Here is a 19,923-nt window from a genome sequence, read left to right as displayed (position 1 = left end):
CGCAGATGACAAGCAACTCTGCTACAAAATCAAATCACCTAGTGACCTCCTACAACTTAACGTCACACTGAGTAAGATACAATCTTGGTTTAACTCCAACCATCTAAAATTAAACCCCATCAAAACAGAAGTTATTCTGTTCTTCTCCCCAAAGTAACCACCTTCCAATCCAAGGATGGATCAGCGACCTGAAGGCCCTAAATTGTTCTCTCACTCTATCCAACTCGGTTAAATCCTTAAGCTTCACCCTGGACAAAAATCTGTTAATGAAGGATCACATCAAAACTGCAACCGAAGGAGCACTTTACACACTTAAACACATAAAAAATAAACCATTCATTCCATCAGACGATTTCAAAGGGGTTGTCCAATGTCTGGTCCTCTCCAAACTGGACTACGGGAATGCCATCCTCACAGGGACCCCGAAAACTCACCTGTCCCCCCTAAGATCAGCACTAAACATGGCAGCCCAGCTCATAACAGACATTAAACGGTATGAGCACATCACGCTTGCCCTCACATCCCTAAAACGCCTCCCATAGAATGAAGATGCATCTAGAAGACTGGCTGCATCACCCACAAAGCACTTTACTCTCCTTTCCCCGACTATTAAGACAACAAACTCACAAAAGCAGGAAGAACAAGACTTATGAGAAGCTCCACCGCTCTTCTTCTAGTTTATCCCAAATTAAAAAGGAAAACTACCCAGGCTCGCTCTTCTTCAGGTAATGCTTCAGAGGGACCTACGATGCAACCCCTCCTTCTCAGGCTTCAAAGGAGACTTGAAATGCCATCTCCTCCATAAATACTGGATCTCAGAAACTAACTGAACTCTGTTCTAATAGGTTCTCTTGCTCGGTTCAAACTAAATTTTTCAGTTGGCTGTTATCTTTCTTGGTGTTTGCCTCTATCGTCTTTCTCTCCATGAACTCTAAATGTTCGAATGGTCCTCAATTCATTAATCCCACCCTCACGGACAAACAATTTTATTTTTTTCTGTGTATATATTTTTGGTGTATTCCTCCAGCTCCGCCTAACTATATTTCCCTTGTATAAATTGTATGTATACTTGAGCCTATGATTACTGCAAGTAATATGCTCAGTGATCGATTATTGCCTTGTTCCGGATTCTGTAAAGGGCTCGGATATCGGATATCTGCAGGTCTAGCTAGCGCTATATAAAACTTTAAAATAAATAAGAACTAAATGATTGCAATGTAATATATTACAATGAAACAGACAATTTATCATTGCTTGCCCTATCACTTGCAACCAATCACTATCTGTCATATCCTCACTTAGGTCAACAACCCATCTCTTGCACAGGGTTACTATTGAGACCCCAGTCATATTTAACAGGACATTATACATTAGTATTGCTGCTTTCCAGTGGTTTCCCAATGTCATTATTGTCTGTAGGGCTAAGTGTGTTTGTAGCATCTTACCAGTAGTCCCCAAAACATTTTAAATAGATCGAGAAGTCCACCAAACAGTAGGAACTGTCCTACTGGTGTGCCTCTGTATGTAGGTGATCTCCATTTGTCAAGTCTCAAAACATATTGACCCGTTATCCTGCCCGAACGTTTTAAGGCCACCAAAACATCCACCAGCTGTACCAGGTAGACCTTTTTTCATGCTTTAGTGGATAAACCATAGAGAACAAGCAAACTTAATTTGGTTATAAGATGCATTTAGTCCCAAAGCAACTATCACAGAATTGTAGAGCTTGATCCTTTGTACCCAAAGACAATTCAAATGCATAAGTTACACATTGTTTAATCTACTAAGTATTCATTCCCATCAACCGCATACCATGGCCCATAGGCTCAGCCTTTGGTGTGCATTTTAATAATGTACAAGTTATTTACAAATACAATAACACAAATAGGAATTGCAGCAGTTTGACATACTAAACACCACAACCCTGATAAAATTCAAAGCAACAAGCTGTAAGAATATATATTACGATCATTACAAATTAGTAAATCAATTTCCATCATATGAAAAAGGAGAAATCAATGTACAAAATGATTGGTTTTAAAGATCAATCGCTTGCAGATGGCAGACACAGCCCTGCTAGGAATATTTCCAACACTGGAGCAATCCCTCTTTCCCACAAACAGGAGGGAGTTTCCACTGTGCCCGGCTCTCTCTGGCACTGTGACTCAAGATTCAGATGCTAGTATCTTCTTGACATAGTTTCGCACGTTTTCATGTAACTGAGAACAAGTGGTCTCAAAGGTTTCTACTGCAAGTGCCCTCGCCGCTTCCGAGCCATCCTTCATAGCACGATAGATGGGCAGAGTGTACTTCTGTTTTCCCTGCAATATTTAAACACAGGTCTGTACTCATGAATTCACGACATACATGAAAATAGGATGAAAGGTTAGGAGGTGAAACAACGTCCTTTCATAGATATACATCTCATTTTCATTGACCAAGAATACATGAACCTACATTTTTATGTTCTTAGTCCTACCAATAACGAATAGAGATTGGTCTTCAAAATGAAAGACTGAGGTATGGATTTTGGCATCAGTATACTCTGCCGCCTACAAACAACTCGCGAAAGTTGAAACAGGAGTCAAGTTGGCAACCTAGGGATTAATTAGAGGGAATTTGTCATTTGATTAATGGGATGACTTCGCGGGTCTCAATTCCAAATTGTGGGAGTAAAATTAGATAAAACGACTTTAGAAATTTAGATAAATATCAAATGAGATTTTAAACTCAAATTCACTTGTACAGACATCATTACACTGAAGGAAGGCTTTCAATTAAGTACTCAATTTCCAAAATGTGGTTCGTGGTTAAGTATTTTAGCCAGGAAGGTGGTCCTGGATAACACATGTAGTCACTGGAAAAATTCAAATAGGATGCCCATATGTTAAACTTTTATGACAAACGGGTTGCAAAAGTCATATCCCTGAAATCTCTGTTAAAGTGTACAACTATGCAAAAAAAAGGTAACCTTTTCTTGCTGTCCCATAAGGAGCGCAGCTAGAATACGCACCAATTTGCACAATTTCATCACTTCTTTATCAAAGCCCAGTGTAAGACCATCTTATGTAATTCCAGATGGAATGTTGCCTATAATGATTTTGACTACACGCATATCTGTAGTGCTAGAGGCACTCTTGTGGTTTGACACCCAGTGATGACCTTTGAATACCATTATTTTAACTGACTTTATTGTGTTATTGTATCCTAGCCTGGATGTACGAGACGGTCCTGCATATGTCTGCTTCTCTTCTTTCTTGTAATCTTGCTGTCTTTCAGTGGGAGCTGTCACGGAGTAGAACAGCCAAGATCAGAGCGAGTGGGATGTGCATTTGAAAGCATGAAAGGGTGAGAGAGTTGTGGAATGTACTTTTTGGTCTTGAAGTGCAGTGTTGTGGGCAGTGATGCACACATGTGCTCGGTGTTGTACATTAATGAGAATTATGAAGTGCTTACTATTGGCTTTGACATGGCCTCATGTCATCCTTTTTCCTCACTTTGCCTTGCTTCGGCGTTTCTGCGTGCCCACCAGCGCTGGCAAGTCGTTTGGGTTATGAGTATTATGAAGTGCTTACTATTGGCTTTGACATGGCCTCATGTCATCCTTTTTCCTCACTTTACCTTGCTTAAGCGTTTCTGCGTGCCCAGCAGCGCTGGCAAGTTGTTTGGGTTATGAGGATTATGAAGTGCTTACTATTGGCTTTGACATGTCAGAATGCACAAGCCAGACCAGTCTTCTCACAGAAGGTGAGGGGTGAGTTGAAGAAAGAAAAATTACCAGAGCAGATGGATTGCCTTGGGCTTCTGCCAATTGATAAAGGGAGCACGTATTCAGCAGTGAGTGGAAAAATTGTCAGGAAGGAGACTGCCCCAGCCCTTCTTACTGTGCAGGGAAAAAGAGTTTCATCCCAATACCAAGAGTTCAGAGGCTAAAGTGTGGGTAGAATGCTTAGATGATTCCCCAGAGCCAGCAGAGAACCGTGCAGACAGGAATGATAATATTGTGCCTTCAGACTCAAAACAGAGGAAGGAAAACGTCCGCTTTTTGAAAAATGTTTTTTGCAAGAAGAGTGATGCTTGTTTCTTCTCCAGGTCATCATACTGCGACGCGTTGGGGTGCCTGATGTCTGTATATGTGTGTCCCGTATGGGTGGGGCCCCTCCCTCCCCAACCCTGGAGTGATCACCAGACGGTGAAAGCGGAGATCCTGTGGCTGAACAAACCAGACAGACCTCCAAGACCGATGAACTGATTTCATAAACATGAAGTACAATGTAAACAGTTATCATTTTAAATGCCAGAAGGCTGTGTGTCTTTCACACAGAAGAACTGTTTGTTTAAAGAGAAAAAGAACAAAAGTGTTGTGCAATTGAAGAAAATGTTTTTTGAGTTAAAGATAAAAAGATGATGATGATGTTGCCTTTATTTTTTAGCAGAAAATATATATGTTTGGCTGCTTCAACAGTAGAAGTTTCAGTATTAGCCATTTGAGACATTAGGAGCATTACTGAGTTCATATGCTTGATCCTATTTGCATCATTTATTTTGTGTATCCATCAAACATTTATTCTTGCTGAGTATCCAGATATGCATGAGCTATTTTTACATGCTTTGAAATGATTATTACATGCTTTTATGATTTCACAGTATTATACGTGTGCTTTCAGTTCAGCACATGAGTTTATAATGTTACTGCTTCAACATGTATTTCAATCTCAGTTAAGAAATGCAGTTCTTCAATCATAGTTGTGCTCTCAGTTAAGAGGTTCCGTTTTTGATATATGTAGGTGATGATAGTCAAAGGTCATGGGGTGGAATGTAGTGCTAGAGAACTGACTTTAGAGTGTTATTTTATCCTAGCCTGGATGTACGAGACGGTCCTGTATATGCCTGCTTCTCTTCTTTCTTCTAATCTTGCTGTCTTTCAGTGAGAGCTGTCACGGAGTAGAATAGCCAAGAGCAGAGCGTGTGGGAAGTGTATTTGAAAGCATGAAAGGGAGAGAGCGTTGAGGAATGTACTTTTTGGTCTCGAAGTGCAGTGTTGTGGGCAGTGATGCACACATGTGCTCAGGGTTGTACATTAATGAGCATTATGAAGTGCTTACTATTGGCTTTGACATGGCCTCGTGTCATCCTTTTTTTCCTGGCTTTGCCTTGCTTCAGCTTTTCTGCGTGCACAGCAGTGCTTGCAAGTTGCTTGGGTTATTCATTTTTAAGATCTTTGTTTTTGTGAGGGATTGCTTATGTACTCTGAAGGGATTTGTGAGATTTGTTAAGATAAAGGCTGGAACATGTGCGATTTGGAGTAGGGGACGTGAGAGCACCTTCCTGCCATGGGAATGCTTGCTTGGAACCTGGCCAGTTCTGGTAAGATTCCTCTGGCCCAGGGGGAGGTCTTTTGCGAACCTTCTAGTGTATTTAAAGCTGAGGGTTGTGGACTGAGAAACCGGGAGTTTGGAATCTGAGTGGGGGTGGACGCGTCTACCTCAGAGTGAACCCTGGTTTCTGAGGCTCTCAATCACGGCTGTTTACTTCCCAGTAGGAGATGGGGTGTTTTTGCACCAGGTGATGTATTGAGTTTTGGTTATTGCCATTGTGATGTGAGCCAGTGGCTGTGATCATTTGATGTGTGAGTGAGTGAGTGGGTTTTCTTTGTGATGTGTGAGGGAGTGAAGGTGCACCTCCAAAGTACTCATTTGATGTATATATAGATCTTTCTGATCTCTTGCAGGACGTCCAGTATATTTGCTTGAGTCTTATCTCATATTATTTGCTGCTTGTTTATTCATCAGTATAATTCATGCATTATAATTACCAAGTGTGTTATTATTGCTTTGTATATATGTATAAATTCACTGAAAAAACCATAGGTTTCAGGGGCGTTATAGTTAGCTGGACATTTCCCTCGTACAAAACCCTAGAAATTCCCCTGTTATAGTTAGTTCAGCTAACTATAACTCGCGCCCCCGCAATGCACTGCTGATGACGTCACATATTACATAACTCATGACATGATCAGGGACATCTCAAATGACATCACTGATGACATCTCAAATGACATCACTGATGACGTCATCCAGTGACTGTGTTTCTGTAAAGTTTAAATATATTTTATATATTTATAGTGAAAGGCCTGTGGAAAAATGAGTGGGTGTACAAGTGTGTGAATGGATGATTTAGTTTAAATACTTGGCAAATAGGCAACAGACTTTTAAGTACAGTAGTTACAGTTGTTGCAATGGGCAACACAATTTCAAACACAAAGCAACATTGAGCTCAATGTGAATTTCTAGTTAAATGCAATTAGTTACTTTATGGATTACTTTTCTAACCACAAGACTGGATCCTAGATTCAGTCCTTGGACATCTCCTGTAAACAGTTGAGTAAAAGCGCTTTGGTTACAGTAGTAATTTTTAAGGAATATTATTGTATTTTAAAAGTTGACACTTAGAAACTTTTTCCCATAGAATCACCAATGTTATCCTATGGCAGAAAAGTCACTTAGCAGGTAAGTAGTGTTATCGTTACTTTTTCTTACTCAGTGGTGGATCCTGGATCCAGCACTGGCCAACCTCCTGTAAACAGTTGAAAGAATGTGTTTAAGTCATACAGACGATTTTTTAGGAATATTTTTAGTTTATGAAAATAGACACTTAGAAACTATTCTGGTGAAAACCACACAATGTATTCCTATAGAAGGAAATACAAGTTTCTGGTAAGTACGCTTAGAATTAATTTTCAGGGTCAGTGCTGGGCTAAAAGAGGCAGCCCTGGGTTCTCTCTTTATAACAGGTGAGTAAATCGGAATTCGTAGTTTGGCTGATTTTAGAGGAATATTTGTACATTTCAAAAATGGACACGTAGAAAATTTTCTGGTGAAAACCACACAATGCATTCCTATGGAAGGCAATACAAGTTACTGGTAAGTACGCTTAGAATTACTTTTCAGGGTCAGTGCTGGGCTAAAAGATGCAGCACTGGGTTCTCTCCTGATTACAGGTGAGTAAATCGGAATTTGTAGTTCGGCTGATTTTAGAGGAATATTTGTACGTTTCAAAAATGGACACAGAAAATTTTCTGGTGAAAACCACACAATGGATTCCTATGGAAGGAAATACAAGTTACTGGTAAGTACGCTTAGAACTACTTTTCAGGGTCAGTGCTGGGCTAAAAGATGCAGCCCTGGGTTCTCTCCTGATAACAGGTGAGTAAATCGGAATTCGTACTTTGCCTGATTTTAGAGGAATATTTATACAATGGCGAAGGAAGGGTGCGCGGCCTGAGGTGACGTGTGCAAACACGCCCTGTGGAGCGTTTTAAGTTGAGGAATTAATTCCTCTTCAATCCTGAGGTCCCCTGGGGGCCAACTAGCCCACCAGGTACCTCCAGTATGCGCCAGGGAGCTGCATTGCAGAGGCCACGCCCCTTTTTACAACACTCTGCAACACAGCTCCGTGGCGCTTACTGGAGGTACCTGGTGGGCTAGTTGGTCCCCAGAGACCCTCAGGATTGAAGAGGAATTAATTCCCCAACTTAAATAGCGCCACAGTGCGTGTTTGCACAGATCTCACCTGAGGCCCCGCCCCCTACCATCACCACTGTGCAAACGCGCCCCGTGGGGTGTTTTAAGTTGGGGGATTAAGTCCCCTTGAATCCTGAGGTCCCCTGGCGGCCAACTAGCCCACCAGGTACCTCCAGTATGCGCCAGGGAGCTGCCTTGCAGAGAGGTCTTCAGAGGCCACACCCCTTTTTACAACACTCTGCAACGCAGCTCCGTGGCGCTTAGTGGAGGTACCTGGTGGGCTATTTGTCCCCTAGGGGACCTCTGGATTGAAGAGGAATGAATTCCCCAACTTAAAACGCGTCACAGGGCGTGTTAGCACAGCATCACCTCAGGCCCCGCCCCCTACCTTCACCACTGTGCAAACGCACCCCGTGGCGTGTTTTTAAGTTGGGCGATTAAGTCCCCTTGAATCCTGAGGTCCCCTGGCGACCAACTAGCCCACCAGGTACCTCCAGTAAGCGCCAGGGAGCTGCGTTGCAGAGATGTGTAAAAAGGGGCATGGCCTCATTACACCTCTCTGCAACGCAGCCCCCTGGCGCATACTGGAGGTTCCTGGTGGGCTAGTTGGCCCCCAGGGACCCCCAGTATTGAAGGGGAATTAGTTTCCCCCTCTGCAAATGCGCCAGAGGGCACGTTTGCAGAGTGGTAAGGAGGGGGCGTGGCCTCCGGCCCGATCCTTTTTTTTCCCCCTCTGTTTTTTAGAAGGGGGGCTGTGTAGATCCCCTTTTTCTTTTTTTTGGCCCTGGGGACCCCATCCCCCAGGGCCTGCCCCCAATTTTGATTTTTTTTTTTTTTAAACGGGAAGGGGGCTACGTGGCCCCCCCTCCCCAGGCCATAATTTGCCCCGGGGACCTCATTCCCCGGGGCATGGCCCTTTTTAAGAAAAAAAAAAAATTATGGAGGGGGGCTGCATAGCCCCCCTCCTGTGCCACCTATGGCCCCGGGGACCCCATCCCCCGGGACCAATTAAAAAAAAAAAAGTACCAAAAATTTGGGGGAGGAGGGGGCCGCGTGGCCCCCCTCCCGGGCCACTTATGGCCCAGGGGACCTCATCCCCCGGGGCCTGGCCTCCGTTGGGGGCCGTGGGGGGTCCCCAATCCCCCCACAGCCCCGCCGGCTCCCCGCGTCCTGCGGGAGCCGGCATTGCTTTTCCACATGGTGAGCAGCTAACATCCTGCTCCCCGTGTGGAAAAGCAATCGTCTTTGGTATTTGGAAGAGAGAGCAGGTTTCCTGCTCTCTCTTCCCAATACTAAAGCAGTTTGCTATGGCAGGGCGGGAGCCGCGAGGCTCCCACCCTGCCATAGCTAACAGCAGTGTCCCGGGGGTGGGCACCCCGGGACACTGCAGGAGCCGGCACTGGGGGGTGGCGGTCCCTAGGGCCATCATTGGCTGCAGGGGAGGGGGGGGGGGGGGCGTGCAGCCCTTCCCACTTAAGTTAAAGCCCCGGGAGGTGGCGGTCCCCGGGGCATGTGGGGGGGGCTCGTACCCCCCACACAGACTTTTTTTTTTTTTTTTTTTTAAAAGCCCGGGGGTGGCGGTCCCAGGGGCTGCGGGGGGGGGGGGCTATGAGCCCCCGCATACATTAACATAAGCCCCGGGGGGTGGTGGTCCCCGGGGCTGGGGGGCTCCTCTGGGCCCCCCCATTATAAAACCATTTTGCCCCCGGGACTTGGCCCCGCGGGGGGCTAAATCTGAACGAAGCGCGGAAGCCCGCGCTTAGTTTTTTTTTCACGTTTTCCGCGATTTAGAAAAAAGAAAAATATATTCTTTTGGCCTTGGGGGTCCTTGTGGGACCCCCTGAGCAGGCCTAGGGGGTCAGGGTGTTTCTACCCTGCCCCCTTGTTGCGTTTTGCGTCTTTATTTTTGTGCTTTCTTGTGCCTCGGTTCTACCGAGACACAAGATGGCTGCCAACACTTCCTGATTCAGAGTGTTGGCAGCCAATTAGCATTCAGCTCGTGCTCGGGACGGTTCGGGGAGGGTGCGTGGAGGGCCATAGATATTTATGTACTTTTAACTCTAATTTTCTCAGGAACTACTGAACGGATTCACACCATATATGCAAAAGGCACGAGTCCGAACTGAGGTCTACCTCTTTGCCAAATTTGGTGTCATTCCGTTCAGTGGTTCGGGCTGTAGCTGCAACAACAGATCCTATGGGAAATTGCATGGGGAAAACGCTTTTTTCTCGGCCCCCGCTTGACGAATCACTGCGAAACTTTCAGGGTAGGAGCGGAGCTGGCCGATTCGTCAATCGGCGCCAAAGATATTCCCAATAGAATGTTGCGGACTTCCTATGGAAATTAGGTCCTAATTATAACTATCCATTGGCGACCGCCAGTAGAATATATATATTTGTAAAAGGCATGGCCTCATTACACCTCTCTGCAACGCAGCCCCCTGGCGCATACTGGAGGTTCCTGGTGGGCTAGTTGGCCCCCAGGGACCCCCAGTATTGAAGGGGAATTCGTTTCCCCTCTGCAAACGCGGCAGGGGGCACGTTTGCAGAGTGGTGTAAGGAGGGGGCGCGGCCTCCGGCCCGATCCTTTTTTTTCCCCCTCTGTTTTTTAGAAGGGGGGCTGTGTAAGCCCCCCTTTTTCTTTTTTTTTGGCCCTGGGGACCCCATCCCCCGGGGCCTGGCCTCCGTTGGGGGCCGTGGGGAGTCCCCAATCCCCCCACAGCCCCGCCGGCTCCCCGCGTCCTGCGGGAGCCGGCATTGCTTTTCCACATGGGGAGCAGCTAACATGCTGCTCCCCGTGTGGAAAAGCAATCGTCTTTGGTATTTGGAAGAGAGAGCAGGTTTCCTGCTCTCGCTTCCCAATACCAAAGCAGTTTGCTATGGCAGGGCGGGAGCCGCGAGGCTCCCACCCTGCCATAGCAAACAGCAGTGTCCCGGGGGTGGGCACCCCGGGACACTGCAGGAGCCGGCACTGGGGGGTGGCGGTCCCCAGGGCCATCATTGGCTCCAGGGGGGGGGGGGGGGCCGCGCAGCCCCTCCCACTTAAGTTAAAGCCCCGGGAGGTGGCAGTCCCCGTGGCATGTGGGGGGTCTCGAGCCCCCCCCCCCCCCCACACAGTTTTTTTTTTTTTTTAAGCCCTGGGGTGGCGGTCCCCGGGGCTGCGGGGGGCTATGAGCCCCCGCATACATTAACATAAGCTGGGCCCCCCATTATAAAACCATATTGCCCCCGGGACTTGGCCCCCCGGGGAGCCTAAATCTAAACGAAGCGCGGGAGCCCGCGCTTCGTTTTTTTTTCTCGTTTTCCGCGATTTAGGAAAAAAAATATATATTCTTTTGGCCTTGGGGGTCGGGCTGTAGCTGCGACAACAGATCCTACGGGAAATTGCGTGGGGAAAACGCGTTTTGGGACCCCCCCCTTTTTTCTCGGCCCCCGCTTGACGAATCACTGCGAAACTTTCAGGGTAGGAGCGGAGCTGGTCAAAAGTTTGAAGAATTTTGCGAAGATTTGTCAATCGGCGCCAAAGATATTCCCAATAGAATGTTGCGAATTTCCTATGGAAATTAGGTCCTAATTATAACTATCTATTGGCGACCGCCAATAGTATATATATATATATATATATATTTGAATCTTTTTCCGTTAGAGAGCATTGTGTGAAATAATAAACCCCCAAGACGTATTCTAAAGAGAGAGTCCTTGAATTTTGTAAAATAAAACCCTTTTCTAAAGGTGTTATTTGTTTTGTGTTAAAGTCTTTGGCTGCACGGGGTGGTATGCCATTGTGTGAGAGCTGTATTATCTGATAGGCGCAATCAAGACAGTATCTTCTTTAATAAATTCTGCCTAAGGCTTTCTGTGTTTTACATTGCAAAAAAGGAATTGTAATACATGAACACTATGAGAGATTACCAGACAAGTTACTACTACTCCTCATAACCTCACGTTCCCAAACAAACATTAGCACAACTGTTTAGACAAATGTAACTGCATTGGTTTTTGTACGCCTTGTAACCCAATATAGATCTCTATTAAAAAACAATTTGTTCACTTATCATCTCAAGACTAAATTAAACTCTGTGCCAGCAGGTTGCCTGTCAAACATCCACTTCTTCTCTCAAAGCTGTGCTCTGCTTGGGTGCCAGGAACAGCTGCAGACAAGTATGATTATAGCACAACCATTCACTGCGACACCCACTGGTTACCCCCCCCCGGGTCAGAATCCAATTTAGAATTTGTAGCATTGGTCATGATATCACCCATGACAATACTCCTCAATATCTAGCGTACACACCATCTCTGGGGGCTCAAGGGGTTTCATAGGTCATACTACCCTTCTACTACAAAATCGAAATTCTTAACTTCAAGAGCACAAAACCCGTCCTCTGGTGCAGTAATGTCAGCCCTGAACTCTTTACCCCTCATTTTTTAATCCTGACCCCAACCACTACCTCACAGAAATAGCACAGGCTCACCTCCTCAGACAATTCTTTCACAAAGTATGCAAATGATCTTTGGCTATCTGAGAAGTATGTAACTTCTGAAATGTCTCGTAATTTTTACCCAACTTCCCCATCAATATGTAATCCCCGGTACTGTCTGAAATGTCTCAATTTGAAGTGCTATCACATTGATAGGTCCAGGCATGCTCACAACTATAGGTCCAGGCAAGCTATATAAATGGTTAAAATAAATACAGAACATTTATGCGAAGCAGCAATCACCACCAGCACACCCACTCATCTTGCAGACAAGCTCACCATATCTGCTCACCCGCAGCCAGGACACCGTCACGAAGAATAGTAAAGAAGGTGGCAGGTCTTTTCCATTTATTAACCCAGGACTTGGAATAAGAGTCCTGAATCAATCGGGACCCCCCAAACATGGTTTCAATTTAGGTAAGAGTTGAAGACTCACATTTTAAAGCACACTAAATCACAATGCATTAACAGCTACCTCTTCTGTCACTCACTGATTCTATGGTCATCTTTGAACCTATACCTCGTTCCGCAGCGTTTTGGCTAGGTTTGCGCTATAAAAATAATACATGAATACATATTTAAGTTACCAATACAACTTGGACTTAAGTCGCAATTAAGGCATGAATCAAGTCAATTTAGACTTCCTCAAAGGAAGGACTAAAGCAGTTTGGGGTTCACAAGAGGCTGGATCTAAAGCGTCTGGACTGTATGGTAGAAAAGCAAATCATTCAGCAAAAGTATCTCAATGAGTCAAAAGGAGGGAAGCAGTGAGTAAAAGATCAAAGCTTTATGTGGTGAATCTTAAGCTAAAGTTTGTGCTGCAGGTCGATACACAGCTTTTGTAGTAGGCATTAGTAGGTAACCCAAATATCTGAAAGAGACACGTTAGTGATAGATTCCTTACCATAGAATATCCCCAGGCATCAGACTGGATCCGGAAAGTTTTGCTAGCAGTACCCCTGCACGTCAGTAGGTGGCGTCGTGCTGCTCCGCATCAGTCGCTGGCGTCGTAAGCGCCGAGATGACGTCATGGAGACTACTTAGGTGCCACCCATGCGCGCTGACGTCAGTTCTTTCTTTTTCCGCGCCAGAAAGCGCAGATCTGGTTAGAGCACGTACCTTAGTCACTTTTTGACTACCCTTTTTGAGACTTTTGTATCCTGTACAATTTTGGTTTCCTTGGTGCACGTTGGGATGCCTGAATTTAAGTCTTGTGGAGCCTGCGGTCGCAATATGTCGGTGGCGGACCCCCTCGATGTCTGCCTCTACTGCCTGGAGACCAAACACGACTCCCGGTCCTGTCGGGCCATGGACCGAAGGCCTTGAGGGAGCAGCACCGGAAGCTGCTGGAGGTCCGGCACTCGTCCCAGCGCCGTTCCCGGTCCAGGGGCCGTTTCCGGGAACACTCGCGGGGCCACAGTCGTCGCTCCTCGGGTTCCAAGTCTTCACCCTCTGATTCGGGTAAGAGACGTCACAAAAAGAAGTCGAAGAAGAGTGTTTGCCCTCCGACGTCCCCCCCGTCGGTCCTTGGATGCGGACGAGGGTGATAGGGGCCTTGCCCCCGCGGCTCCTTCGGAGCTTGGGAGTCCCACGGCCCAACCACCTTACCCGGGTCCGTCGGCGACTCCCACACAGGTGCAAGAATTTCTTGCTACCATGGACCGCTTTTATAGGCCTCGGGCGGATCATGCTTCAGCGCCACGGGATCCTGCGCCGTTGGCTCTGGCCACGGCGACACAAGGTCCATCACTGCCAGCTCCGGCCCCAGTGCCAACCTCGGCTCCGCCTCCGCAGTGGGTGACATTTGTCCCGCCCTTGCCCAGGTTCCAGGACCATTTTGTCCTACCTGGTATCCGCATTGGGACACGGCGCCGGCTTGGCCCCGGCCGGCACCGTTCCCGATGCCGTTTGTTCCTTCTCCAGCACCTGTTCTGCTGCCGCGGTCTGAACCACATGCGGCAGAGGAGTATGACTCCGAGCAGGGCTGGGCGGACAACTTGGAGGATGCCGGCGACCTAGACGTCTCCTCTGACTTGGGATTTGCCTCTCCCCCGCCTACCATGGAGGAGGGCGCCTCCTACACGATGGTGCTCCGTCGGGCAGCTGAGGTCCTCAACCTTGATATCCCTACGGTGGCCCTCAAAACTAATCTCCTCATTGAAGTTCTCCAGACGGCGTCCACTTCATTGGAGCCCCTGCTGCCATTTAACAACGCCCTCGCGGACGTCTTGCTGGGCACTTGGTCGCGGCCAGCCACAGGGGCCCCTGTGGATAAGAATGTCGCCAGGCGTCACTGCCCGGCGCCTGGTGACCCCGCTTTTCTGACCACTCATCCTGCGCCGGAGATCCTGGTCATCCAAGCATCAACGTCACAGAGTGCCTTTCCCACGGCTCCGCCTGATAAGGACTCTAAGAAGCTGGAACAGTTCGGTAAGCGGTTGTTCTCTTCGGCCAGCTTGGGCCTGCGGTCGGTGAACACTGCATGCCTATTGGGCCGCTATTCCCACGCGGTGTGTGATACAGTTGCACAGGTGTTGCCTCAGTGTCCTAAAGAAACCCAAGCTGTGCTGTCCCAAGCTGTTGCCAAGGGTAAGGATGCGGCTAAGTTCGCCATTCGGTGTGGTTTGGACACGGCGGACTCAAAGGGTACAGCGATTTCTACGTCTGTGGCACTTCGTCGCCACGCCTGGCTGAGATCTACCGGGTTCTCGCCAGATGTCCAAAGCTCGCTCATGGACATGCCCTTTGATGGCACTCGCCTGTTTGGCGATAAGGCCGACAGTGCACTGGAGTGTTTTAAGGACTCGCGGGCCACGGCCAAGTCCTTAGGTCTTTCCACGAAAAGCCCAGCCACTCCTGGTTTTCGTTCCTTACGTGGCCACGGCAAAGGCGCCCAGGCACATTCCTTCAGCAAGCCTGTGCAGAACCAGCCTCAGTGCTGCCGCAGCTTCCGCAGGGGCAGGTCCGGGAATCAGCGTGGGGGTCAGTCCACCTCCGACCCCGCTGCTTCTACCTTCAAACCTTCCTAATACGAGCTTTGTGGAGCACCCCACGCCAGTGGGTGGCAGGTTCCGCCATCACCTCCCCCACTAGCACGCTATCACATCGGATAAGTGGGTGTTGCAGATCATCCGCAAGGTTTACTCCCTTCCCTTTCAGTCCCCCCCCCCCCCTCTAGCCATGCCACCTCAGTACCACTGCATGTCGGGGGAACACTTGGCAACTCTCCAGCAGGAAGTTACGACCCTCTTGGTTGGGGGAACACTTGGCAACTCTCCAGCAGGAATTTACGAACCTCTTGGCCAAGGGGGCCATCGAGTGCGTTCCTGGGCCGGAAGTAGGGAGTGGTTGTTATTACCACTACTTTCTGGTCCCCAAGAAGGACAAAGGGGGTCTGCGTCCCATCTTGGATCTCGGGACGTCAATGGCTTCCTCCAGAAGGAGAATTTTAAAATGCTGACTCCGGTCTTGGATGCCCTCGACCCTGGAGACTGGATGGTAGCGTTGGACTTGCAGGATGTTACCTGCGGTTCACGGTAGGCCAGGAGCATTTTCAGTTTGCCGCGCTCCCCTTCGGCCTTACCAGTACCACTCGGGTGTTCACGAAGGTGATGGCGGTGGTCGCAGCTCACCGGCGCAGGTCTGGGGTGTCAGTCTTCCCTTACCTTGACGACTGGTTGCTGAAGGCGGGCTCGCCCCAGACAGTGGTCATCCACCTTCAGACTACGGCCGACCTCCTGCATTTGCTGGGGTTCTCCATCAATGTGCCAAAGTCGCACCCGAGTCCCTCTCAGAAGCTCCCTTTCATCGGAGCAGTTCTGGATTAGAAGCGGTTTCGGGTTTATCCTCCCGAGCAGCGAGTCCCGGATATTCAGGCCATGATTCTGATTTTTCAGCCTCTATCCCGGGTTTGTCAGGATGACGCTCCTGGGCCTGATGGCCTCCTGCATCCTGCTGGTGCCACATGCCAGATGGCATATGCGGGCTCAGCAGTGGGACCTGAAGTTCCAGTGGGCGCTGCATCAGGGCAACCTGTCCGATCATGTCCATATCTCGGAGGGCACTGCACGACAATTGCAGTGGTGGCTCACGAATCGCAATAGGGTCAACGGCAGATCCCTCTCCCTTCCCCAACCGGAGCACTCAGTGGTGACGGATGCGTCCCTCCTGGGATGTGGTGGCCACATGGGAGAGGCAGAGATCAGAGGCCTCTGGTCTCCGGCGGAGTCCCGACTCCATATCAACCTTTTGGAGCTTCGGGCAATCCGACTTGCACTGAAGGCATTCCTTCCCTCTGTCCGGGGAAGTGTGGTGCATGTGTTCACGGACAACACCACCGCTATGTGGTATTGCAACAAACAGGACAGGGTGGGGTCCTAGACCCTATGTCAGGAGGCTCTGCGCCTCTGGACATGGCTCAAACATCAAGGCATTACCTTGGTGGTTCAACACCTGGCAGGTTCTCTGAACGCCAGGGCGGACAAACTCAGCCGCCGGTGCTTGATGGATCACGAATGGCGTCTGAAATCGGACGTGGTGCAAGGTCTCTTTCAGCAGAGGGAAGAGCCTTGGTTAGATCTATTCGCCACCGAAGATAACACGCAATGTCATCAGTTCTGCGCGTTGGAATTTCCAAGGCGGCACTCGCTCGGCGACACTTTTCGTCGCGAGTGGAGTTGCGGTCTGTTGTACGCCTTTCCGCCTATACCACTTCTGCCCAGAGTGCTGAAGAAGATTCGGCGCGACTGGGCCCACGTCATCCTTGTGGCTCCGGATTGGGCACGAAGATACTGGTATCCCAAGCTACTCAGCATGGCGATCGACCCCCCCCGATCCGACTGCCTCTTCGGGAGGATCTTCTGTCGCAGCAGCAGGGGACGGTCCTTCACCCGAACCTGTCCAGCCTCCACCTCCATGCGTGGAGATTGAGCGGCGACAGTTGACTGCTTTCGATCTTCCTCCCGAAGTCTGTGATGTCAGTCTGGCAGCCAGGCGTCCCCCCACTAAAACGGTATACGCCTGCATGTGGAACAAGTTTGTGGCATGGTGCACAGCTGGGGCTGTGGATCCCCTTTCTGCCCCTCTTTCCGAAGTCCTCCTGTTCCTTCTTTCTTTGGCCCGGCAGGGCTCTGCTCTGGGCACTATCAAAGGTTATCTTTCGGCCATCTCTGCCTTTTTTTACGGCTTCCAGATCAGCCTTCTCTTTTTAAGTCTCCGGTTGTTAACCGTTTCCTCCAAGTCATTACGCACACGTTTCCTCCCGTGCCGTTCATAATGCCTCAATGGGACTTAAACCTTGTCTTGACATATTTGATGTGCGCTCTGTTCGAGTCCCTTCTTACCTGTCCTTTGCGTCTTCTCACTTTCAAGACGGCTTTCCTGGTATCTATCACCTCTGACAGAAGAGTGAAAGCTCCAGGCTCTTTCTTCCAAACCTCCTTTCCTTTTTGTTCATCTGGACAAGGTGGTTTTAAGGACCCGTCCTTTTTTGTCGAAGGTTGTCACGCCCTTCCACATCGGGCAGACCATCACTTTGCCCACCTTCTTTCCGCCTCCGCATCCTTCGAAAGAGGAAGAGAGGCTCCACCGTCTGGACCCAAAACGTGCCCTCTCGTTCTACCTGCAGCGCACACGACAGTTCTGGGTGGATGACCAGCTCTTTGTTAGCTATGTGGGTGCCAAAAGAGGTCGGGCTGTGCACAAGCGGACCATCTCTCAGTGGCTCGTTCTCTGCATCAAGGCCTGTTACTCGTTGGCTAAGAAGGAGCCTCCTGTGGGGCTGCGTGCCCATTCTACCAGGGAGACGGCAGCCACTACTGCCTTGGGACGTGGCGTCCCCTTGCAGGACATTTGTCAGGCAGGTATGTGGGCCTCGCTGCACACATTTACCAAGCATTACTGCCTTGTCAGTCAGGTCCGGAGAGACGGCTTCTGTTCTCCGTGACTTTCTGGTGTAATCTATTCGCAGACCAACCACCGGGGTTGGTATTAATGGGGTATCTATTCTAAGGTAAGGAATCTATCACTAACATGTCTCTTTCAGATGCACAAGTTACTACTTGTGTAACAATATATCTGTAAGAGACATTAGTTAATGATAGATTCCTTACCGCCCCACCCATCCTCCCCAGTCTGCGAACTGATTTCTAGGGTTAAGGTCATCCCTTTCAGGGCCCTAGTTTCTTGGCACCAGTGGTCAGTTTCTTGCATGCCTCTGCGTTCCTGGCGCGGAAAGTCAAGTACAGAACTGACGACAGCACGCATGGGTGGCGCCTAAGTAGTCTCCGTGACGTCATCTCGGTGCTCACGATGCCAGCGACGGACACGGAGCTGCACGACGCCACCTACTGACGCGCAGGGGTACTGCTAGCAAAACATTCCGGATCCAGTCTGACGCCTGGGGATTATCTAAGGTAAGGAATCTATCAATAACTAATGTCTCTAACAGATATATCATTACACAAGTAGTAACTTGTGCGATACTAGAACTTTATATTAGCACATCTAGAGGAAGACCGAGCCAAGGACATTTCCCAGACAGATCAGCTTTACGCTGCTTTGGAACCCATTAAAGACAGCCAGAAAGGTATTCAAGGATGCCAAAGCACAAATTAGCATAATCCAGCTTGGCCATAACAAGGCACGGACTACAGCAAAATGTAGACGGTGAGGCATGCAGCAAAGAAGTCATCAGTCTTAAAGTAGCAGAAGAAGCTATTTTATATAGTAATTCATATTGAAACTGGGCTCAAAAACAATCCAAGGATTTGCAAACATTTTTGCAGCAATATGTGAGAAAGAAAAAATGGGGGTTTGGGCTTGAACATGTAAGGGTTGAAAGGTACACATAATACTCAAGACCAAAGAAACCTCTTCTGCTTTGGAGGCATGCCATGCTCAATGAACTGAATAACTCATTCAGAAGTCTTAAGCTTATGAATCATTCAGAGAAAGGTCAGAAATTGCTAGCGGGTCTAGATGTTGGAAACATGGTCAACATCATAGCAGACAATGGTCAAGGACCTGCAGCCAGCCACCCTATGGGACAGCATCTATGTGGTCCAGCAGCAGTTGGGAAGGCCAAACATGCCAACTGTGGTCCCACACCAAAAGGTCTTCAGTCTGACTTGTGAAAGCATCCAGCAGCAGGCAATCGAAAACCTATGTAAGAATACAGTTGTCTTGAAAGTTAACTTGTCGAGAATGAAAATAAATTGGTTAGCTTTTAGGATGTGCTTGACTTTAATAGGGAGTGTTACCGATACTGGAAAGCTACAATTTTCAAGGTTGTTGACCACTAAAATAAGCAAGCAAAATCAGTTTTACCAACTAGGTCAGAGGGGAGTGGTGTATAAAGGGTTGACATGGGCCCAAACATAAGCAAGGAAAACAGGCCCATAGCCCTTGGTTTGGTAGTAAAAACAGTTAGATTTCAGGTGCCCCTCACACAATTGGGACAAGTGTTACCTACCTGCTGACCTATCGATAGCTACTCTCCTGGTCCAGGGAGAGCTTTTTTCTTTTTTTTTTAAATGGTACAGCAAATGTAATGGCTTGCATCAAGGCCGAAAGAGAGTGAACCGTTAATGATAAAAGCAATAGGTCTGTTAAACAACTTATGCACAATCTTTTTTTCAGTTTTAGGCCAGCTCTGCAGGCAACAGCGAACTAAGTGAAACAGCATAATCCTTGGAAAAAGTACAGCCTCTTAAATCCAAGGAATTAGAACTGTGAGTGTAGTGATAGCAAGAACCACCTCTTTGGACTGTGTGCTATTTTCAAGTCCTGGTGTAGCTTTAGAAACATATATATAGTAAACACGTAAATAACACAATAAATGGTGTGTGCAGTCAGTTCTGTAACTTTAAATAAAAAAATAATAGGTCTTTCAAACACAACATTTCAATAGTCTAGTAAAA

General features: G+C 48.1%; 1 protein-coding gene across 1 annotated transcript in view; it reads right to left on the bottom strand.

The window, feature by feature from the left end:
- Positions 1 to 1,760: 1,760 nt before the first annotated feature.
- Positions 1,761 to 19,923, bottom strand: part of RNPEP (arginyl aminopeptidase) — a 253,386-nt gene continuing 235,223 nt past the window's right edge. Inside the window, exon 10 of the mRNA XM_085632499.1 lies at positions 1,761 to 2,321. Coding sequence (XP_085488625.1) covers positions 2,166 to 2,321 — 156 coding nt within the window. The 3' untranslated portion in view covers positions 1,761 to 2,165. The remainder of the gene's footprint in view (positions 2,322 to 19,923) is intronic.

The sequence above is a fragment of the Triturus cristatus genome, chromosome 1_1 (genome assembly GCF_964204655.1).
Source record: "Triturus cristatus chromosome 1_1, aTriCri1.1, whole genome shotgun sequence".
NCBI classification, from domain to species: Eukaryota; Metazoa; Chordata; class Amphibia; order Caudata; family Salamandridae; genus Triturus; species Triturus cristatus.
Note: the sequence above shows the minus strand (reverse complement) of the source record. Positions and strands in the feature narration are given on the sequence as shown.